This window comes from Triturus cristatus, chromosome 7 (genome assembly GCF_964204655.1).
Source record: "Triturus cristatus chromosome 7, aTriCri1.1, whole genome shotgun sequence".
Lineage (NCBI taxonomy): Eukaryota > Metazoa > Chordata > Amphibia > Caudata > Salamandridae > Triturus > Triturus cristatus.
In genome coordinates this window covers 257,917,088-257,941,177 of record NC_140590.1, presented here as the reverse complement: position 1 = coordinate 257,941,177, position 24,090 = coordinate 257,917,088, and the positions used below count along the sequence as shown (strand labels likewise).

Below are 24,090 nucleotides of genomic sequence, written 5' to 3'. Positions count from 1 at the left end.
GCATTCCCTAATAGTGAATCGCAATTTGCAATTCGCTATTAGGGAATGTTAAGGATTTGCAAAAATATTTGCGAATCCTTCATACATAGGCATTTGTGATTACCAAATAGCGAATCCTTTAAATTTGCTATTTGGTAATTGCAAATGATTACCTTGATGCATTTGCCCCATAGTCCCATACACTGCTGGAGTACTGCTTCTGTTTTCAAAATGGCCACCCTGGGTGTTCTGCGGTGATTGAAAAACAGAAGTGGGCAAGCCGTTATCTTCTGAAGGTTCCCTGCATTAGTCTCATCTTCTGCACCTGAGGACCCTGTGCCCTATTCATAGGATTTTTTATTGTATGTGGTTGACTGCTGTCATTGCAGCTTCCTCTGCTCAAGAGTGATGCGCTGTCACAAGGGAAACCTAAAGGTGGCTGTGTTGAATGTGCGGCAGTCTGCTAATGTCGTAATCAGGTAGATTCTTGTGAATGGAGGTGTTATAAATTAATTGGGACATGGTGGTCACTTTTGTAGGTTCCTTTCTGTTTGGGTGACTAAACCGCGTGAGGTTCTTTCTCATCCAAAGAACTTAATTTCAACATTTTAACTCTTTGAAATGTGAATCTTCATGGACTAGTCCCATTGAGTCAGCACCCAGGTTCTAGAATGGAGATGGTGGAAAAGAGGTAGAGCCTTTAAATCAAGCTAGGCAAATGGAAGTGGTTTGGGGACCAACTTACCTTAGACCAACTGGCTCTCTATGTTCCTTTATAAAGCACATTTTCTCCTATTCCAGGTATAGACCTGTGAGGCCATGCTGTATTTTCTCTCTTCCACTTGAACTTGCTTGTATCACATAGGAGTTTGCAACCGAATGAGGGAAATCTGTACTGAATGTTCCAATGACTATAGGTAGTAGTTCCCTATAGTTGTTGAGCTTAAGGGGAGAGGGGTCAGGTCCTTATGAAATACCACAGCCCAAAGCTCGTGATTTTGAGAGAGAAGGTGCAATTTAGACATGCATGCGTTCCATGTTTGCCCCGTTTAGTCCCTGCAGTGGATTGAGAATGGTGGAACACAGTTGACTTTTTAAATTTCCTTCACACAGGTGCAAGTCTGAAAGGCTTTCTTCTGCGCATCATCTTTCTAGAATTGCTACACAATGACACGTCATGGGAAAAACTGCACTGCGGGGGCTGTGTACACTTACCACGAGAAGAAAAAGGATACAGGTAAGTGGTTGGAGAATAGGAGCTCTGAGCTGTGAGAAATACTTGTGAATCTGGCCAGGTGCTTCAGCTGCATGGATGATAGCGGTTCCAGCAGCTCAAGAGTGGGCTTCGACCAACACCAAACGCCATGGACTGGATTAGTTCTTTATTTACTGTATATTGGTGTTCTTATAAAAAAAAATATTAGAAAGAAGCTTACAAAATATTTACTTTCAGACACGAGCATACCATTGTTTGGTTATCTATCCAGAGACGACATCAGTATTATTGGATAATTAAATGTTAGATCTGGGACTGAGCCCAAGTGTCAATTTCACACACAGTTGGTCCGTTTTTCTGAACTCAAATATGCCATAATAAAGCAAATCATAGTTCAGAATTTCAGTATAATATAACAAGGGTTTGCTGTTTTATGGTCGTCCTTTTTTTACATTTGTCTGTGTGTATGTTTGTTCATTTCTATACATTTTATCTGTACTTGTACATATTTATTTTGTGGAAAAAATACGTTGTGAATAGTGCACTGCACAATCCTCTAACCAAAAAATTTACATCAACTCCTCTATGAAGTCTACAACGTTCCCTGAGAACTGAAAGCATGCTGCAGTCATGGCCTCCTTTAGAAACCGTCCCGCAGTCAAGGCCTCCTTTAGAAAGCGTCAGCAAACCACAACAAACTGAGCAATTTCTGCCCCATCTCCCTACTACCATACCCAGCTACGGTGCTAATAAGGCCGTCAACCAGCAATTCACCAACCATTTGGAGCTGCACAACCTTCTCGACCATTCCCAATCTGGCTTCCAAAGCAATCACAGGACTAGAGACAGCCCTCATCGCCCCCACAGATAAGATCCGGATCCATCTAGAACGACCAAGAATAAACTGCCTTCCTTATACTGCTGGACCTCTCATCTGCGTGCGACGCAAAGTCACACCCCACCCTCATCAAAAGACTACACGCAAAAGACATCCAAGGTCCAGCTCTCGAATAGATATGCTCCATCCTCACAGGGAGAGCACAGCGAGTCAGACTCCCTCCCTACACCTCAAGCCCTGCAGAGTACCTAGAGGATCATCTCTCAGCTCCACCCTATTCAACTTGTACTTGACACCACTTGCTAATATCATCGAATCTCAAAGCATCTCCATCATCTACTACGCCGATCTCATTCTCTCAATGTCAGACAAGTCCCCAACGGCCAGATCCAACTTCACCAATTGAATGATCTGCATAGCAGAATGGATGAAAAACAACTGCTTGAAACTCAACTCGGGCAAGACAGAAGTGCTGATCTACTGGAACAAGAGCTCCTCCTGGGACTCCACCTGGTGGCCATTAGAGCCTGGCCCAACACTATCGACAACTAACCATGCACGAAACCTGGGAATCATCTTAGATGATAAACTTGACATGGCTTCCTAATTGAACACAGTGAGCTCCTCCTGCATACTACGCATTCTCAGAAAAATCTTCACATGGATCCCCAAGTCCACAAGGCATACCGTCGCTTGAGTCCTTGTCACCGGTAGAATAGACCACCTCAACGCACTCTATGCAAGAATCCAAAACCACCCTCTCGAGAGACTCCAGAACACCACAGTCAGACTCATCTTGGACCTCCCATGGCGCACCCACATCATGCCTCACCTCAGAACTCCATTGGGTTTCGATACACAAACGCTGCCAATTGAAACTTCTCACACATGCATACAAGGCACTGTACAGCATAGGACCAGATTATCTCAACTGCCACCTCCACACCCACCATCCCACCAGACACCTACGCTCGGCCTCACACTCTCTCTCGCACATACCCCTCGCATCTGCAAAAGCAAAACAGGAGGCCTTTTCCCACCCAAAACTTGAAATGACCTCCTACACATAAGAGCCTCCTCCTCTCTTCTGGAATTCCGCAAGAAGTAGAAGACCCGGCTATTGAACAAACTACCAGCAGACACCCTACACACCTGCTCTAGAGCCTGGATACCCTTTGGGTGATAAGCTGCGCTTTACAAGTCCAGATAACATAACATACAACTGGGTCCCTTATTGTATGACATGATGGATTCTAGCAGCTCTCAAATATAATGACAACAGCAGATAGTGGCAAGTCTCAGGTTAGATTATTTTGAAGATCGGACGCTATTAGTTTCCACATAATATCCAAGCAGAGTAGTTCCCAGCAACTTCCAAGTTTGATCATGTGAAGGCACACCAGTGGATTTGTGTGATCCTATTCCAACAGCCCCATGTTACATCATAATATAGACATGTTTGCTTGAGATCATGACTCTGTGGATCGCAGTAGGTCATAACAGGACAGAATACTAGCAGCTCCCACAATGGATACGATCTGATTCTGATCCTAGCTAGTCCTCCAGTAGATCTCACCATGCCTCATTGGATCCTGATGGTGCAGGTCCCGTGTAGGATCATGTTGGGATTGGTCCAGCAAGTCTCATCTAGAGTCATGAGTGGGTAAATCTGAGCAGGACCCACATAGGGTAATGACTCTATGGGATCGTAGATGATCCAACATCACATCATGTCAGTGCAGTGTTCCACCAACAACAATGGTCTGCTTTTTGGCTTTGAGGGTCGACTGTGCTTTTATATTCACGTTGTTACAGTCTAATGCCTGCCCATGACATGAGAGCTTTTCAGGTTGTGTTGCCTGCTAAGTGGTGTCTTTCCGTTAGTGTTGTAGTCCCTGCTAGCTTTCCTGCTCAGTTTGAATGCTCTAAACTTTAAAGCCATACCTTCCTTTCTTTCCACAGCTGCATCTGGCTATGGAACGCAGACCGTCCGCCTGAGTAAAGATGCTGTTAAGGACTTTGACTGCTGCTGCCTGTCCCTGCAGCCTTGCAAAGACCCAGTCGTGACGTGAGTATCATGGTCTGGAGCTTGTGTGACTCTCCGGGACAACATGAATGTCTGTGCTGGGAGGTAGGATTTAGGACAGGAAATACAGAGTGCATCAGGTATGGAGTGAATAAGGTATAACTCCTTCCTATCACCCTGCTGTCGCTCCTACTAGTACTAAAAGAAGTAGGAGACCGAGAAGAAAATCGAGGTATAGAGAATAGTATTGCAAAGTGAAGTAGGGGGACAAGGAAGGTAGGGGTCGAAATGAGGCAAAGAGATGGATGAGTTTGGGGGAGCAAAAAGTTGGAGGAAGGTGAGATAGCTATAAAGATAGAGTGGTGGAACAAGCAAGAGGTAGGTACAGAAAAGTGCAAGATGGATAACGTTTTAGAGTAAGGTAGAGAGAGCTAGAAGTAAGTAGGATACAATTTAGAGAGAGAGGGAGAGTATTGGGACACAGTGAGATAAAGATAGGTAAAATAGAAAGATGGGAGGTGGAGGGATGAGGCAGGGAAGAATAGAGACATGCAAGGTAAATGGAGAGTGATGTGAAGGGAAGGGCAAACTGAGCAGAGACCTACAACAACAGGTCAGAAAAAGAGTAGTGAGGCAGAGAGAAAGAGAGCAAGGTGAGTTGGAGAAGAAGAGATAAGGTGTAGAGAGAATAGAGGTGCAGTGGAGAAAGGTGAGGTTGATGGAGAGTGAAAGAGTGGACAGCTGTGAGGTAAAGATAATGGATGGGTAGCTAGATATATAAAGGGAAGCAAGTAGAGATAGATGAGAGAAAAAGGCTACGTTGAAATAGAGAAGGGTGTGCACAGAGGTTTGACAGAAATGGTGAGAGGAGGTAATGGTAAACAAAAGGAATAAAGTAGTAAGCGGTATAAAGAAAACAAGTAGAAAGAGAGGAGGTGGAGAGGTGATGTAACAAACGTGAAGAAATAAATTCAGAGGTTAGGTACGATAGACTGGGTAGAGAAAGGAATTGAGAGAGGTGTGGTAGAGAGAGAATAAGTCAAAAAGGGCCTGTAGAGAGAGGGCTGAGCGTTGGAGAAGAGAAGTATAGAGAAAGAAGAAAAAAATGGGGGTGAAATACTGTAGAGGTAGACACAACGGTCGAGAGAGAGAGAAGTGAAATCATAACAATTAGGTGGAGTTGATAGAGGTGTATTGAGGGAAATGCGAATTAGCCATTGGTGAGGTAACGAGAGATGCAGAGGACGGTATGTACATAGGTTTAGAGAGAGAAAGCAGGAGAAAAGGTTGAGGTAGACGTGAGATGAAGTAAGGAGAGAGACATAAGAGAGCGATAGAGATTCTCATTCAATTTAAAAGCCAACAATTGCTTGAGAGTGCAAGGGTTCTATTTTGAAAATGAAAGCTTGCATGGCCAGTTATCGGAATAAAAGAATCTGTTTTTTAGCAGACTGTTATTCTAGTAATACAGCGGATTGTCCTAATCACTATACTAGAAGGGGCCTTATAAGGTGGGGGTCCTGGGCAGTTGACCTCTTTGCCCAGGCCTTAAAACGCATCTGCTCACTTAGGAGGCCCTGTACTTTTCACGTGGGAACCCCCGGATATTGTAGTCCCCTGTCTTTTGCAACCCATAGCTTATGCTTTCCCTGATCTATTTCCACACCGGGTTTGTCTGTGGACATAAGGGACTAATAGATTTACTTAATAGATCTGTGTTTGTTCCGATGGTCACATTTGAATTCTGGCTAGTCCACTCAGCCGTTCATCCTCCCAGGGTTGATTAAATAAGTAGCATTTAGTTGGCTAACAATAAACATATACACTTTTGTCAAAGACAAGATCCCTTTGGGTTTCTTTTGAGCATACAGAGATACACACTGCTATCATACCCACACGGCCTAATCACCAACACTGAATAGAAACCAAAAAAATAATATAAAATACAATATGTATTTATTAGCAGGATCCTTATGAGATAAAAACATATACATCATCAAATATTCAAACAAGTTAAAAACATATCTTTCAGAAAACCTGGGAGAGTATAACAAGCAATAGTTATATTAGAACTTGATAAATCAAGTAAGCACACCAAGGACAGGAAACAGAAATTAATAACCCTGGTTCAACACTTTACAGAATTCTTTTCTCCTGATAGAACCCGGTACTGCTTGGGTGAGTTTTCAACAATAAACATAAACATCTGCTATCTCTCAGCAGTGCCATTACACTGCCTCGTAAGTGAATGTTGTACACTACTAATATGCATGTTATGCTACTTGGCTGCCATGGCCTCTTCTCACAAGGCTTTGTCTTCTGAGAGGTTTCTGTGACCAGTATAAGTAAGTCGTCCTTGGCGAGCACTGTCCCTGTAACAGAACTCTGGGAGGGTGACTGTAGGAGCAGTGCTTCTCTGTTTCACCTCAGGATGGTGTTCGATCTTTTTTCATTCAAAGGATTCAGAACTGAACCGGAGACTGCTAAGATCGATAGGTAACTGGTAACCCCTGGTCCTGGCTGGTCACTGTGGCTTGCTGTTTGTCGGAGTTGCCACCCACTGAAAGAAATAAGACAACATTGCAGCATAGTATAATCATGTACATACAAATTGTCAAAGTGTGATGAGTGCCTAAGCAGAAACAGGAGAGTCTCAAGAAGGTGAAATGATAGCTAAGAGACAGAACAATCAATCATTCAGTTGATAATCAGAATTCCATAGATTCTAACCTTAGGGTCCGTGATAGTTAAGCATAAGAAAAAATTGTAGGAAAGTTGAATCTGCTTTCATGGTTCCACCCACTTTTTGCATGGTATCAGTGGGTTTTGCACTGTAGACTGCTGGGATCCTGTTAATTGGCACCCCAGCAACTATATAATGGCTGCACTGAACCTAGTCATGTGTGGTATCAAACATGTTGGAATCATACCCCTAACCGAATCCGGTGCTGGAAGTATGATCCCATGTACTGGGGACCACCTTGCGCACCCCCTTTACTCTCGGTAACCGCCTTTCAGGGTCTGCCAGCAAGCTACTGCTGCTGCCGACCACAGACCTGATTCTGCCCTCCTTCTGCTGACCTCGAGCAGGGAAAGGTAGAACGATAGGTTTCCTGTCACAGGGAGATGTGACCACCTCTCAGACAGGACTTGGTGTATTGGCCCACTTATGGCTACGTGGCATCTCACCAACAGGAGGCCCAATTGGTTTAATTTGTACTGGATCTTTCTCCCCTTCTTGGGAAGAGGTAACAGCAGGCAGTGGCGTATGGAGAGTGCCACCTCCACCCGTTACCCTCTGGCTGGCCTGCTATCAGCTAGGGAACAGCCACCCGATTCAGGAACCCTCCCCACCCCTGAAGCCACCACTGGTGCCAGAGCAGTATATACCATAGCGAGATGATCATGTAGTAGTCGGGTAACGGCCATCTGACCCATTACCATCGAACCATTTGGTCGCGAAGGGCAGAATTATTGGTGAAGGGTGTTCTCTTTTGAGTAACCAAGCCTACATTCATCCTGATCTATAGCCTTCTCTATGAAGTCATTGCCTACAATCTTTCCGGACATGGCAGTCTAGTCTGTCCTAGACGGTAGCAACCATCCTATGTACCTCTGCCAGTGATGCCTTGCCTAGCTCCCACCCTTTCATTCGACGTTGCAGCTCGAGAGTTGTTCCTCCCTTACGCCCAACTCCCATTCTAGCTTCCTCCTAATGCCTTATTTCATACCAAGGCTCGCACCCATCACAACTACCTTCAATTCCTCCCATTGTGCACCATGAGAGCTTGGAGTGTGCCAATTCGTGGTGAAAAAACTCTGGAGCGCATCCTGCTAGTCAGTAGCATATTCCGGGTCCCCTAGCGCCTTGGGTTTGAACCCCCACAGTGGGATACGGACCCAATGACTCTTCACGCTACACTCCAATAGTAGCTGGGCATGGTCGGAGAGAAACCGTACCGGATAGGCAACCTTCACGACATTGTGGACTCACTCAGTAGATTAAACAGATTAATTGCATTTTGTGAAAAGCAGTGATTTGTCTGATTGAAAATTCACTTCTCGGAACCCTCCTGTGTATTTTTGTGGTTGAGGGTATGTCTTTGAATGTTGTGTTTCTCCCACTTCTTTAATTTGTCTCTCCTTTGCTTTTTTTTTTTTTTACACAGCCCGGATGGTTATATCTTTGAGAAAGAAGCAATCTTGGAATATATTTTGCATCAGAAGAAGGAAATTGCTCGTCAGATGAAGGTACCACATATTATGTGTATTGGGTGATTAATAGTATGTAGGTCCAGAAACAGACACGCTCACAGTACCTATATCGTCCTAGGTAGTGCTAGCGAGGATTTGCATTATATTTTAAGGTGGTCCCCTGCAGGAGAGTGTGCTTTCTCCCTGCTGAAGAGGGGGTGAAAATGGGTCTTAAAAGTGTGCCTTCACTTTGTAGAAAAACATGTATTGCAGGACCTTTAGAGATTTTGAATGAGTCATAAGCTGTGATTGTTGTGAATCACTGGTAGTGTTTCCTGTCTGCGAAAGGGTATAAGAGACAGGAACTTGGAGTGTGATTTTACCCTGGCTGATGCTACAGGAGGTATGTATTCATGGGCTGCTTTTCTCTTTATAGGAATCTGAGAAGGTCACTGCATGGTTTTTATTTTGCTGACTGATGTAAGGGGTAGAGCCTAGAGACCTCATGTACTACTAATGTGGTTGTAAAATGAAGTCACTATTTGTGCACTACCTTTTTACGACCCAAAAATTATTTTGCAAACCAACCTATATATGGAAAAAGTTGAGTCGTAAAGTAAGGAATCACAATCCGACCTACCTCATGATTTTTAATGAGGTAGGTCACAAATTGCCACTCGCTGTGATTGGAGGCTGTCAAAGGGATGCTGGTGCTCTGGGGTAAGCAGACCACCTAGTCTGTAATGCCTTTTAAATAAAGCAAACTTTTTTTTTTTTGCAGTCTGTTTTACTTAAAGGAGACAGCGCTGCATTTCAAAAGATTACTTTTGACCTGTTTGCGAGTTTGCAGTGGTACCACAAACCCTTGCCTACTCCCCAGCAAACAGTTTTTTCAATGTTGTTAAAGGGGAAGGTTTCCCAAGGTGGGACCAATTTCCTCTTGCAAATCAGTTACTACCTCATTTGAGCTGTCAGTAAGTTTGGAACTGAATTTTGTTCACAAAACATTGATACACCGCATACCGATTTTGTAAATAACAAATCATTATCGATTTCTAAGCACATTTAGTGATTCAGAAACTATTTTCTGAATCACTAAATGTGGTTAGTATATACAACAAGCATTTGCAATGCAATAGGTCTCGCATTAGGAAAGTTTGAGCTTTTTGTATTGTAAATTGACAAATTTTTTATTTATGTGTTGGTATTGAAAATATTGAACTTACTAGCTTTCTCATGTACAATGTCAATAGTTTTAACTGTTGCAAATGTGACACCTATAGCATTTGTAATGCAATATGTGTTGTATTTACGTGACTTAGATGTATTGATATTACAAATGACAATGGCTTTTAATTTTTGCAAATAATTAATACTTCAATAAAAGTTAATGTAAATTATAATGGCAATCGTTTAAACTTTTGTTAATAACTCTTGTGAAGATTATGTTTAGTGTATTTAATTGCGCCTAAAATCCAGGAACAGAAGTTAAATATTATCATTTTTTTGTGCCATTTGTAATAAAGCCTAAATATTGAGAGAACATATTAGAGCCAGTTGTTGTTGAATGGTTGTACAGATTGATACTGTGGTGGCGGTGAGTGATGTTGTGGTGGTGTCGAGTGATGCTGTGGCGTTAATTGATGCTGTGGTAGCGCATAGTGATGTAGTGGTGCCCTTGAGTGATGCTGTGGTGGTGCCAAGTGATGGCTGTGGTGATGCGATAGATAGAGTGCAATAGTCCGATAGATAGATAGATAAGATAGATAGATAAGATAGATAGAGAGTGAGGGCGATAGATAGAGTGTAATTATGTAGAATATAATTATGTGGCACTGAGTGGTTTTGTGTGGAGTGTATGTTGATTTTAGTGGCGTGTAATTATGTGGCATTGAGTGTTACTTTGAGTGTATCTTGCATTGTTTGCATTGTAATTAATTGGCACTGAGTGTTATTTGGAGTGCATGTGGCATTGAGTGTAGTGTAATTATGTGGTGTGTAATTATGTGGCGCTGAATGGTATTTGAAGTGTATGTGGCATTGAGCGCTGTGTAATTATGTGGTGTGTAACTATGTGGCACTGATTGGTTTTTGGAGTGTCTGTTGTATTGAGTGCATTGTAGTTATGTAGCATGTAATTATGTGGCTCTGAGTGGCATTCGGAGCGTATGTTGCCTTGCCTTGTATTTCTATGGTTCCTTAAACCCTTAGAGGCAATTCTTTTATTTTAGCTAAAAGGATGGTAGTTAAATGGTGTTTACGGCAGGATGGTCGTTAAATGGTGGCTACGGAGAAGCTGCGTGCTGAAAGGCAAAGAGAACACGGGCATGAAAGTGAAAGCGAGGATGAAAATGGAATGAGTGTGGCAGGATGGTCGTTAAATGGTGGCTACGGAGAAGCTGTGTGCTGAAAGGCAAGGAGAACACGGGCATGAAAGTGAAAGCGAGGATGAAAAGGGAATGAGTGTGGCAGGATAATAGTTAAATGGTGGTTACGGGGAAGCTGAGTGCTGAAAGGCAAAGAGAACACGGGCCAAAGCTGGAAGAAAACACGAGATGCGAGAGGCATGTGTGTGTGGCAAGCACTGGTGGGGCTCAGAGCATTCTGTTGCTGCCTTGATGCCTGTGTGTGTGTGTGAGCAGTGGGGCTGTGTGTGTGAAGTGCCTAAAGTTGCAAGAAAACATATGGTTATTTAAATGCTTAGACGCAGAATTAATGGAGCTAATGTTATCGACCTTAGAAGGATGAAAAGGGAATGAGCGCGGCATATGTTAACTTTGTAAGCGCAGAAAGCGTGCAGGGCAAATTTATTATTTTGGTTGTTTGAGACTCAGATCTGGGCAAAGCTGCAAGAAAACACGGAGGGGGGAGGGCAGGCTGTGTGCTGAAAGACAAAGAGAACACGTGCATGAAAGTGAAATCGATGGATGGCAATGCGTCCGTGAGACTAGCCCTGTGGTGGGGGAGGGACAGTTGTGAGAGGCGCCATGAGGAAACAATCTCTCGGCATGCTGTGGCGGGGGAGCGCATTCCAGGCGGGGGAGCGGACCCTTTGAAGTATGATGCCGAGGCTGTGGCTACACGTGCACGTGCCAGTGGGCTGAAGCGCTTCCCCCAAACGGATTGCATGGCGGCACGATGCACGTGATTGTACGTGTGCTCGCCATGCAATCCACTTTTGGGAGCACTTTGAAATGCCCCTCTTACTAGAGTCTCGCATAGCGATTGCGTAAACGCAATAGCTAGGCGAGACCTAAAAAAGGGTTTTAACTTTTGCAAACCCTCCGATTTACAGATTGAGACGGTTTGCAAATGCTAAAACCCTCCGTACATGAGTTCCTGTGGGTTTTCTCCATGGAAGAGCCTCTGCAAAGAGCCACTGTGGATTCCTTTTTCGCTTCAGGCGTATGAAAAGCAGAAGAACCAAAGAAAAGCAGAAGTGCAGGAGTTGCAGAAAGCAGCAAAAGAATCTAAAGTTAAAGGATTTCTGGAAAAGGAAACATCGATCATCAGCAAACCCCTGAACCCTTTCATGGGTGAGTAAAATTCAGAGTGTGGAAGGTGATCTCAAAACACAGAGATGGAGAGATGTGTGGAGAAGGAGAATCAAAAATGAGGGAGAGTTGAGAAATGCACACTGCAGGAAATGTTTGTGTGAGTGAAGGGCTTGTCATATCATTGTAGTTTCCCACTTTTGAAGATATTAGATAGAACCTGCTCACAGATAATCGGGGACCTCGCACAGTTGTCCATTTTCCAGATGTTTTTCTAGATGCCAGACAGGCATTTACACCTCTTTGCCCTCTTTAACATCTCAGTTTTGAAATTCATAATTTTCCTTACTATTAACTGTCCTGAGCTTCCTATTTCCGGTACTTGGTATTCAAAGTAAGGCCTGCTTAGAAATTGGCATCTGCTAGAACAGTTGTATGCTTCTGACCGTAAAGATACCAGGCTAGCTTGTGGGGGAGAATCCTTTGCTTTCCATTGAGGGGAGGATTTTTTGAAAATCTTAGTCCAGACTAGTTTTATGTAACTGGGTAGGCGACCTTCATCATAACGGATCCCAAGGGGCACAATGTTTCCTTCTCCTGTAATTACATAGTTTTCTTCTTTAATTCTTTTTTTCGGAGCTTGAGCCATCTCTGTCTTGAACACTTTATTATTTATGGAGATGATTTTTATAAATAAATGATTGAAATAAATATCCAGGCCCCATATTCGCAGATCCACTTTTCGGCAAACGCACCTACTAGAGTAGAACGCCCCTCTCAGTTGAGCTGGACCTCAAGCAGAGTAGCTCGGGCAGAGCCCCAAAAAGAAGCAGTTAAAAATATTTAAGTGAGCAGGTTGCCAAATTTTCTGTGATGATTCCAGACAACTGATTTGCATATGGCTGGGTCCAAACTGGGGTGGCGTAGTGGGCAAAAAAACGATGGAATTAACCCAGATCTCTTGACTGGGGGAGAATGTTTGAATCATTCAGAATTCTGTCCATCATTTGTTGCAGTTACACTTTTCGCCCTAAGTGGGATGGGTATGCCCAGACGTGGGTCCCTTGCTCACTGTGCCACTGGATTCAAGCTAGCCTGGCTGAAGAAGGGTGACATACCCTGAAACCGGTCCCAGGATGCTTACTTCCGGTCCAGGGAGGACCTGGCTTGGCAGTTCGGTCTGGACTGGTCCCATGAGGCACAGGTTCAAGACTGATTTGCATATGGCTGGCTCATACTGGGGTGGCGTAGTGGGCAAAAGAACGATGGATTTAACCCAGATCTCTTGACTGGGAGAGAATGTTTGAATCATTCAGCATTCCATCCATCATTTGTTGCAGTTACACGATTCCAGACAACTGGCATTCATATTGGGCATGAATTAACAAACTACATTATATAGTATGCAAAGTAGTACTACTTATTACAAAATACAAGTCACAAACCTGCAGGGGTAAATCTCCACCTCCACGTCTCCTGTCTTTTCTGTGGAGAGATCCTCAAACATGTAAGTTTACTACTTAGTAGTACATATAGGAGGGACCAGGATGAGTGGCTGAAAAATAGGAAATACTTGCTACTAAATGGTAAGTGGTTAGGGAGGACTAAGGAGGGGTTTACCACCAACTCAGCTTAGAGTAGACCTCTGACATATTACAGACTGCCCCCTGCACTATAGGGATACCACTATCATATGTTGAATCCTGAAGGGTGAGTTCTTGCAGTGTGTTTCTAAGCCAGTGGTGACTCGTAGAACACCTGAAGGCCACTAGATCTGGATATGACATCTTCAAAACTTTACTTGCACTACATTTATCTGGTGGAGTTTTAGCTCTTACAAGTAGTAGTAGTAGTAATATTAGTGTTATGTGTCCCCATTGTCTGTGGAAATGTTAACACTGCTTTTACTGTGTATTTTTCAGTGGAGCAGTCTTTATTAGTATGTTCAAGCATTTGGAAATATTGCTAACTGTTGTGATGTTTTGGAGATTTACAGGAGGAACCCAGCCCAGCACAAGTAACAAGCTCAGTCGTGAAGAACAGGATAAACAGCTGCCCAGTTTCTGGATCCCCTCACTCACTCCTGAGGCCAAGGCAACCACCTTGAAGAAACCCGTAAGTTGTTCATGGTTAATCTGATGGCTGTACAAGCCTAACTATAGAGAATAGACTCCCAAAGGCTGCACTAGGAGAACTGTAGGGAGGGTGCTTTCTATCGAAGAATGTTCTCTTTGGTCTAGTGGAAGTTGTTAATATAGATTAGCGCACCAAGCCCTCTAGAAGAATGCTTATTATAGGAGGCTGTTCTAGAGTCAGAATAAACTTTATTCAATCTATATAAATGGATCATAAAGGTACAATAAAAGAAAATACATTAAAATACAATTAATATCCAACCATGTCTTTGGCAGTACGTAATATAAGCACTTCCCGAGGAAGCTCTATCATGCCTTGACTACCCCCAACCCATGACAAACCCGAAAAACGACATTACATATTTGAATTTAGTGTGAAAGGAATGGGAGGGGAATAAAAGCCTCAACTAGGGATCTGCTATGCGCTCTCACCAACACAATTGTCACTTCTGAATGTCCAAGATGTGCTACATTAGCGAGCTTAATATGGGGGCCACATCACTGGAGTACAAAACTATATTCTCACACCTCAGGATATAAAAACAAAAACAAGGGGCCACAGCCCTGAGATGTGACAACAGCAAAAAGGGCAACGAGGAATCAACTATTTAAGGTGTTGGTAGTGCAATACAGGAATTAAATAAGATTTATAAACAATCATCAGTTGTCCGATCAGGCCGCCCTCCCCCCCCCCCCCCCCTCCCCCCTGTGCAAAAACCTACATGCAGGCACTGTAATGTAGACATAACAAAAGAGAGGGAAATCCATATAGTGGGCCAACAGAAAGCTGCAACATCATATTGTCATGGGTTTTTGGTCATTGAGGGGCCCAGAGGGAACTTCCCCACTAATCCCCTGGTACCTCCTAATCTTTGTTACCAATCTGAAATGGGTAGAAACAGTTATTATAATTTCATCAGAATTGAAGCGTTGAAGGAAGTAAAGTGCCTGCGTACAATGCCTTAAGGAGAATTTGTTAAAAAGAGCTTTAACAGTACATGATCTGGGTTTAGAGTAAAACCTACAAAAGAAAGTAGCATGTAAAGTACTTTGTGGAGAGATTGAATCCCAGGGTAAAGCTCCCAATTATTACCCTGAGGGAATGCCCCAAGCCAATTGACTGACTTGGTTCTAAACATCGAAAGGAGGAAATTCTGATGGTGGTGGGCATTAAATAGCAAATATGGCTGTGTACATTCAGAAGGGCCCAGCGAAATAGAAGATATGAAAGAGGACCCGTTTCTAATTTTGTCCCACCTTGCTGCCTGGTACTTTGCATCACACAAATCCCTCAATTACCTTTTGTTGAAGGTGAAAAGGGTTGAGGGATTTTAAAATTGCTCTGGTCTGGGTGATGCCAGAGTCCAGTCCCTAATCTCCCTCAGCCAAGGAATATCAAGGCCCAGGTCCAATGACCGGCAATCTTTAATGATTGCTTTGTTTAGTACTAGAGACTTATTGGTCCAAACTCGTCACCACAACATAATAGGGCGGGTCTGTATTTTGTCCTTCAGAGGATTAACCCCAACTCTTTTAGACAAATAAAATTGCAGTGCATTGGGGGAGGGGGAGCAAGTGACAGGCAAACCTATTTTTGGTTATGTGTTACCCAGTTACTTTATTGAAGCCCCAGATCCCGTCTCATAGTTAGCCACGCTTAGGTATTTTGCCAGATAGATTACTAGCAAGTCATGTACTGGTCTCCTTCCTCATTTGACGGCAGATCGAAAGAGGGTGTTAATACTCTTTCCAGACTCACTGTTTCTGGTTTCCAATTGCTTGTGCCAACACCCAGAGTGATTAAAGACCAGACCCAGATAACTGAAATTAATCATAGTTTGGATGGGTTTAGTTGCAGAATTTGTGTTTATTTAACCGCAACTTTATGACTGCAAATTCTAAAGATTTTACTGATGTTAGCTTTAAGGTCCAATCCTTTCATGAAGGCTCTAGGAGGCTTATTGCAGTTTGAGGCTATACACCACAATGCATGTATAACGGGCTGCCAAAATCCATCCATCAATCAATCAATCATTTATAAAGCCCAGCAAATCACCTGTGAGGTTCTCGAGGCACTGGAGATGTTGGCTGCTGCGTGGAGGTTTGTTCATTTGAACATCCAGGGTGCTACCGAGACCAGGCTGTGGACTGATAACTGTCGAAGTCTGCTTGTTTCACAGGCTAGCTCGTTAAGTCTGTGTGAGGCTGCTCGATGAGGCTTGTCGGAGGCCATTTCCTACCAGGGGGACTGCAGTGAGGCCTGTAGTAGGCTGCTCTAGTGAGTAGACTACCTTCTACTAATACACATCGGAGCTTCCTATTCATCCTGCTGCGGCTGCTCCCTTAGCGGCATATTAATCACACATATAAAAAGCTACTTATAGCACTGTGCGATTAGGCCTGTAGGAGACTGCTCTCTAGAGGTCTGCTTTCTAAAGCATATTAAAAGCTGCTTCCTTTAGTGGCTGTTCTCAAAATAAGCTGATTATAGAGACTGTTAAAGCTGCCGACTGACTGTGACACTGCCCAGATAGCTGTAGGAAGTCAGTCTCGATAAGAGACTGCCTTGTGGAACGCATTGGGTGCAGCTTTCTGTGCCAGACTGCAGCTGAAAAGTTGTAAGATGATGATTTGTGCAGGGGACTGCTCCTTAGATCGGACTGATGCTCTGGATTAAACCTGGTGTCCATTGACCCCCTTTATGTGGCTGCTTGTTATGGAGCAATGTGCCTGCATCCTGTTGGAGCCAAGTTTCTAGAGACCCTAGCATGCAGGAAACTGCTCCCTCTAGCAACTGTGCCCTGAGATTCGTGAAAGACTATATCCTAAAGGGTTCTGCACCCAAGACCTCTATGAGGCTGTAGGATATTGGAACTTGAGATATGGGTGTTGTCTCAAGATAGGGACAGACGTAGGTCTGTATCAGGTTGGTTCTTATAGAAAACGATGCTATGATTCTTCTCTCAGGTTGCGTTTTAGTGATGCATGTAGAATGCTGCTTCCCATAAAGGCTGTACATGCTGTTTTCTGAGTCTTGTAGGAGAGGCTCCCCATGGTTCTGCATGGAGTTCAGTGTGTGAGCTCAATACTGGTGCAGCAGTGGCAGAGAAAAATGACCTGTGTGTGGCTTTGTCATTGCAGCAGGACATGCCTGTGACAAAGGTTACTTTCAAGTTTTCTCAAGAATATTACTAAAGTTACAATGAAGCATAGGCACGTGGACTGCTTATGAATTTAATGAAAATACAGACAATGGTTAAGTATGTTTGCCCTCCCAGTAGGAAACAAGGTTCTCTGTTCAAGTAAATACTGTAAAGTTACTGTCACAGCCCAAAAATGTACCTGAGATAACTGGCACTGCACTATACCCTGCGACTCTCAAGCAACCTGTTTCTCCTACAGTAACTGATTTCTTTTCCCACCTTTTGTTTATTTTCCTAGGCTTTTTATTTTTTAAATGTTCAAAAAAGAAACACCTGAAATGTATTTAAGTTCAGATAGTTTTCTTTCTTTTAAGTATTCTTAGATCATTCATTTAGGCATCAATAGCCAGGGTTTATGATGTTAAGGAAGGTCCCATAAACTTTGATTACAAGTAGATGGGTTTTTCTTTTGTGGGACCTATCACATACTATCATGCATGCATTAGAAAGTGCCTTGAAGAAACAGTTAATTCTTACTCTGACATCTTCCTACATGCAGTTTTCTCAAGGTTAATACAACGTGGCCTGGGTTCACGCTATTGTTGTATAAGACATCCCTATCTGTGTGGATACTGAACCAAAGAAAATAAATGACCAATAATTATCGCAGAAAATTAATCCAATGCATTAAACCAAACTTCAGGTGCTGTTCAGATTTTGCAGGACTATGTTCCTGTGACCTCTAGTGAAAACAACTCTGTCCAGTTCATCTTCTCAGATGTCCTAGGTCAGCTTCCTTTCGTTTTGAGTTATCGAGTTCGAAAAAACTTACCTCAAGCACATTCAGTGAGAAACTAACAGTCACCCATGAAAATTCTTTCCTAACAGACTTTAAAATTGTTTACATTTTTTGTTACTCTTTGCTAGTGCTCTTTTGTTATCTTTTGTGTTTGGAAGAAACCACTCTCACCTTTTGAAAATAATTCCTGCCTCTCCAGATGTCTATAGGTAACAGCCCTAATTATCTCTGGTACGATGAGGATACCATCCACCCTTTCCTCTTACTTGCACGTGACACCGCAATCCTCCCTACTGAAAACATAAGAGGCTTCCCCTTTATCATTCGGGTTTCCTATTACTCCCGCTACACATTTGATGGCCCATCATTTTCAAAACATCTATATTAATCTGGTAATCCGCTCTTGTAGGATAAAACTGTCTACTGCCCCATGAGCGACAAACCATTGAAGATGAAGGATCTCATCCCTGTGAAGTTCACACCTGTGGATGAGACATTGGACCGAGTTGGCCTCATAAATAGGCAGGACCGCTACATCTGCGCTGTGACCCGTGACATGCTTGGCAATTCTGTTCCATGTGCTGTACTGCGACCATCGTAAGTAGAAGTGGTTACGTTCACCTTTTCTGTCATATTGTTATTTTGGCAACCTACCCGCCTGCTTTGGAAGAAAAGCTAAATATTTCGAGGCGATAAGCATTGTGAGCAGAAAAACTATCACTGAATTAATGTAGAGATACCAACTGATTAGTATGGCGTCATGGGGGAAATCAGTGGGCTAGAAATAAAACTACATTTCCATGAACTGGGGAGTTAAAAAGTAGGAACCAAAATACTCTGCTGTAGATGTGTTTATTCTTTGATTATTCTTGGACTCCGGCTAACAGGTTGGCGAGAGGAAAAAACGTGAATGCACATGTATAGTGTGTTACTTTTACATGCCTATGCACGGCACAGGGATGTGCAGCGTACCAGCTGGGGAACAGCCTTTTCAGCACGGTCGGAACAACACATGCCTTAACCACATAGGCCTTACAAGGCATGCGCCTTAACCACGCATGCTTTTACCACGTATGCCTTTATACCGAAAATGTAATCTCCATTTATATCCTTCGGGCAGTCGCCAGTATATAGTTAGGACTGGATTTCCATTAAAAAGCAGTTTTTCAGTTGCGTATATCTTTGGCGCCGATTGAATCTTCAAAACTGACCATGTCATGAGTGAAGTAATATGTGAGGTCATAGCTGTTCATTGCGGGGGCGTAATTTATAGTTAGCTCAGTAACTATAACTGCTGAATTTCTCTGGTTGTATACGAGTGTAATGTCAGCTTAAGTACAACATCCCTGTAACCTTTGTTTTTATGTGAATATATATGTGTGTGAGGTTTTGGGTGACAAGGGTATTTTTAGGATTTAGGCAGGGTATGGGTTTTTGGGTGGCAAGTGTATTTTTAGGGTTTGTGGTGGGTATGGGTTTAATGGTCTTGGGTTAATAACGTAAAAGATTTGTGGTAAAGAAGCATGCATTGTAAGAACCTTGTTGTAAAGGCTTGCTAGTTAATGGCATGCGTGGTTCCATCATACAACCTTTCCAGCTTGTTAGTCGTGGATCATCCGTTGGCAGCAGCTGGCTGGTTTTCAGGCCTGCTTTAAATTTGTTCAAAATTGATTGTCAGGAATCAAGTTCCATAGAGAGCCATCATGGGCTGGAAAATCTGTACCCTTCCATTGACGTAGGACAAAATGGAACCTGAATCATTAAGCATCTGTCGGAGATTAAAGCACTCTACTTGTTGGAGAGGGAAATATTTTATTAACTGAACTTGGGGATCGCACTATAAATACTATGATGTAGGATGAATAAACTTTAGACTGGATCTTATGCTTAACCCTTAGCCAATGTAATTTTTACCTTGCACCATTACATACGGGATCGAATTTCTCTATGCCTTATGCAGCCAACCCCTACCTTCTGAGTATCCTGCAGCATAGATATTAGCCCTTTTGCCATAGCCACATGTCGCATATCAGCATTGTGAACCTGTAATTGACTTTTCGCCACCCTGCGGTCCCATTTAATTAGATTGGTCTGGGGAGGAAAGCACCCCCGGATCCGTTGGAAGATTCCCACTCTCCCGCACGACAAAGGCGGCTTTGGAGTACCGGATTTGTATTTATATTATCTGGTAGCTCAGTGCGCACATGCCTACGCCTGGTATCACCCCGACGCGCGGATCCCATTTCTTCGTCCAGAGGCGGATTTTGTTCTCCCGGGTCGCTTGTCAGCGGTATTACCCAGGGGCGTACCTAGAAGTCCGGTGGATATTCAAACGGTGTCCACCACTTGCTGGGCCTGGAACAGACTATCGTGCTACTTGGACCAGCCCCTTTTATACTCCTCTTCTCTCCCGCTTCCCAATGCAGGTTGGTTGCCGGGCATGGGCGAGAGGCTTGTGCAACTCACGTTAACCTCACCAAAATTGGGGATTTATACCCGGGCGGGCACATATTCTCGGTATCGGAAGAGGCACGATTCAGTGATGCCAGTTTCATGGATAAATTCATCCTTAACCGGCTATACTTTACGGTTCGGTCGGAAATTATGGGATTCCCCCTTGAGCCGGCCTCATTCGAGCCCCTAACTCTCCTCATTGACAGGGATACAGGTGCGCATATTATTTCTAAACTGTACAAGACGTGTGTTGCGCTGGTTCCTTGCTCCGATGACCGGTTGCGTATGGCCTGGGAGGCGGACTTGGGTAGGCCTATTACGGACGAGCATTGGTCCGCTTGCTGCAAAGTCACTAATCGGATTTCGCTCAATAGCCGCCACAAACTTCTACATTACAAGTTTTTCCGCCGTAGCTATATGACACCGGATAGACTCCATTCCATTGATCCCAAACGGCCTCACACATGTTGGAAGTGCTCTTCACCTCATGCAGATTTTGCCCATATGACCTGGACCTGTCCGAGACTGCAACCATACTGGACACAGGTACACAAAATCCTAGAGGAGATGCTGGGGCTTACGCTTGTTCCTACCCCCGAGGTGGCATTGCTGGGCTATACGGTCAACTTTCCCAAACCAGTTCGGAGGCTTGCGTCTCTGGGCTTTCTGTTAGCTAAACGAGAAATTGCTAAGCGGTGGGGTGGTAGGGCAGCTCCCACGGCTAAAGCATGGCTCACGGCAATGGCGTTCTGCAGCACAAAGAGCGAGATTTACTCTAGTCTCCTTTCCAGCATGGCCCGTCCCAAGGACATCTGGGGTCCATATAAAACATACATTGCAAATCTGCCGAGCTCCTCTCAATCACACTCCAGCACAGGAATAGTGCCCACAGGGGTAGGTTAGGTTCTTGCTTTGGAGGAGGTGCGCGACTGGGTGGGCCTTGGGATGGCTGGGGCACTGCGGGTTCCCGTATTTCGGGTACGGAGATGAGGGTTGCGCAGGGATTTGATATGACCAATATGAATGTTGAGTTCTAATGACCTGGGCGGATGTGGGGAGGGTCAGTGTTGCACAGTATTCAGCTACGGGTTCCGACGGATGTGATTGTTGTAATGGTTTACAGGATAATGCTGCCTGGAGCCAGGCTTATAGATTGTTATTGGACAGGAGGATAGAATTGTCGAAATGTATCTCTCACACCTATGTTGAACGTAACAACTGCGGAGATCTCTGTATTGTTTCTTTTCAAAAAATAAATAAAGTTAAAACAAAAAAAAACTGTAATTGACTCGGGTGCCAGTGCATCAGTCATAATGTAGGAGAAATGCAGTGTATTATGTTTTGCAGTGAAAAAATGGTGAGGAAGATACTATTTAATACCTTGCTAAGTAAAGGTGCATAGTAGAGTGTGTGCCAGTGATCGCTTCTAGGTTCTTCACTCCATCAGCTGGTGGCACATGAGAGATTAGATTATACCATGATGTTTCAAATGAATATTGGGTGCCTGGTAGTAAACAAAACATGTTTACTGTATTAACCATTTTAAGGCAAGCTAGTAGTTTGCTTATTACCTCTGCTGATTCATCTACATCCGTAAGAATCTGGGCATTGTTACTGTACTCTGAGACTGTAGACCCCATTACTGAATGAGCAAATGGGGCTTTCAAATGTTCATTTGGTTAGCATGGTGGCAGAGAGTGGTTCTTAAGACCTCTTTTGACTTTGTTCCTCACGCACAGTTGAACTCTGGAATTATTGTCCTTCTGCTGTTGCTGGTTTTTATAGCATATTGTTTAGCATTGTTGAGGTTGTTCTAGTTCAGCCTTGTTAAGATGGGCCTTCTCTTAGTCTTATATCCTATGATTGCTCCGACTGAGGCTACCATGCACATCTTTGAGTACTACCTACAGACATTGTCATCTGAATTCCATTTCTTTGTCTTTCTTCTTCTTTCTCTCGCTCTTTGCTTCCATGATATCCATCCTTTGCTTGTTTCTGTTTTTCAACTAAGCTTGAATGCTCTTTCTCAGCAATTCTCATATTAATGTTCCTCACTCCATTTGTGTTCAAATTGTATTTTTGATAGGTAGACTCTTCTACTACACTTAGGCTTTACTTAACATCACGAACTATTTAAGTACTTTGCTTTTTAATAAATATAATATAATCTGAATTATACTTTAATGCCTGCAAACTTGTTTGACTTCTCTAATTTCCATTCTCCGATGATTAACTTTTTTGCTTCTGCATACTGAAAGTTGTTCTCTTAAGGCACTTATGCTTATATTCCAAATTCCCTGTGTGTAAAATCCTTAGTCTTCCTGTTCTAACACCTCGCCTACAGTTTGCATGTACACTCTGTGCCATGTGGGGCTGCACCTCTTCGGTTCCATTTAAGCTGATCACTGGAAAAACCCTATTGTGCTCGACTGGCCGTTTGGTTTTAATGCCGCATCCCTAGTGCAGTCTGTCACTGTGCAGTACTTCAACCCGTTGTGTATTTAAATCCATGTTCTCTTTGGTTCTAATATTGGAGCTTGTTTTGCTTTCCTAGTGGTGCGGTTGTGACTTTAGAGTGTGTGGAGAAGCTCATTAAGAAGGACATGCAGGATCCACTCAATGGAGAGTGTCTCAGTGAGAAAGACATCATAGTTATCCAGAGGGTAAGTCTACAAGCGGCGAAGATCTACAGCTCCGCTGTAAGGAAGGATGCTCCAAAGTGCACACAGAGATACACCCCATGTTAAGTGCCACCATTTTGTAAGAATAACCAAAAATACCTGCAAGTGCTGAAGCTCTTTTTAGTATTGCTTAATATTGCCAACCAGCGATACTTTTAACAAGAGCCATCCTCTTTAGTGTTGCTCCTATGTGTGCATTGTTAATTGCAGTCTGTGCGCTTGTAGTTATGAGCTATTTGTCAGCAGCTGTCACAACCCTAAAACAACATTCTTGGCAACTTACAGGCAATTTACAGGAAGGGTCCTCTTTATCACGCCAAAGGACTGTTAAGAATATTCCACATCATAGGCATTCATACATCTTTTTGATTTCTTCCAGGGCGGCACAGGTTTTGCAGGGTCTGGTGTGCAGCTAGAGGCGAAGGAATCACGCCCAGTCATGCAGGCTTAAGAAAAGGCCTGTGCTTTTGCTCCGATCCCATCCTCTCTGTTGTGCTGCAGCAGGACCTGCTAAGTGGACACATATACCCCGCTTTCTGTGCAGATGCTGGTTTTGTCTGCTGCAAGATTAAGCCGGTGCCTGTTTCAACAAAGACCAGCGGATAATGTAAAAACTGTTCTACCATGAGTAGATGGCGCTTTTGTGTTTCTAAAAGGAATGCATTTTATCACATTAAAGTCTTTGTGTAAATATACTGTTATAATTTAATTATTTGTTTTCCCTTGCTATATTTGCAAGATAAAGCAGGCCAGAGCGACAGAATAAGCATAAGTAGCACTTGTTACATTTGTCGCCTATATGGTTTTGGTTCCCAATCACCTGCAAGAATTTCGGTGGACGGAGCCTGGGAAAGTGTAAATTTAGCCTCCGCTTCAAAGGGTCAAGTAGCGAAGGACTGAACCGTCCTGCAGGCAGAATGGATCGTTGGCTGTGCTGCAATCCAGGCCTTTTTTAGGTCTCGGCTGGAGAGCAGCAGCGTGCATGCACTGCTCTCGGCATCCGAGAGCTTCTTGGAATCAATACAGATTCAGAAGCTCTCAGAGGCAGAGTTGAAGCCCCGCCCATCTTTGTAATTGGCTAGCGTCAGCTTAGATGCAAAACGCTGCCTTTTGATTTGTAAAGGAGGCTTC

At 43.5% G+C, this 24,090-nt stretch overlaps 1 protein-coding gene across 1 annotated transcript in view; it reads left to right on the top strand.

Annotated features, from left to right (window-relative positions):
• NOSIP (nitric oxide synthase interacting protein) overlaps positions 1-23,654 on the top strand; it is a 63,988-nt gene extending 40,334 nt beyond the window's left edge. Inside the window, exons 2-9 of the mRNA XM_085616146.1 lie at positions 1,093-1,216; positions 3,996-4,101; positions 8,229-8,310; positions 11,657-11,789; positions 13,744-13,862; positions 18,234-18,421; positions 22,833-22,941; positions 23,339-23,654. Of these exons, the coding sequence (XP_085472272.1) occupies positions 1,147-1,216; positions 3,996-4,101; positions 8,229-8,310; positions 11,657-11,789; positions 13,744-13,862; positions 18,234-18,421; positions 22,833-22,941; positions 23,339-23,410 (879 nt within the window). The 5' untranslated portion in view covers positions 1,093-1,146 and the 3' untranslated portion in view covers positions 23,411-23,654. The remainder of the gene's footprint in view (positions 1-1,092; positions 1,217-3,995; positions 4,102-8,228; positions 8,311-11,656; positions 11,790-13,743; positions 13,863-18,233; positions 18,422-22,832; positions 22,942-23,338) is intronic.
• Positions 23,655-24,090: the final 436 nt, after the last annotated feature.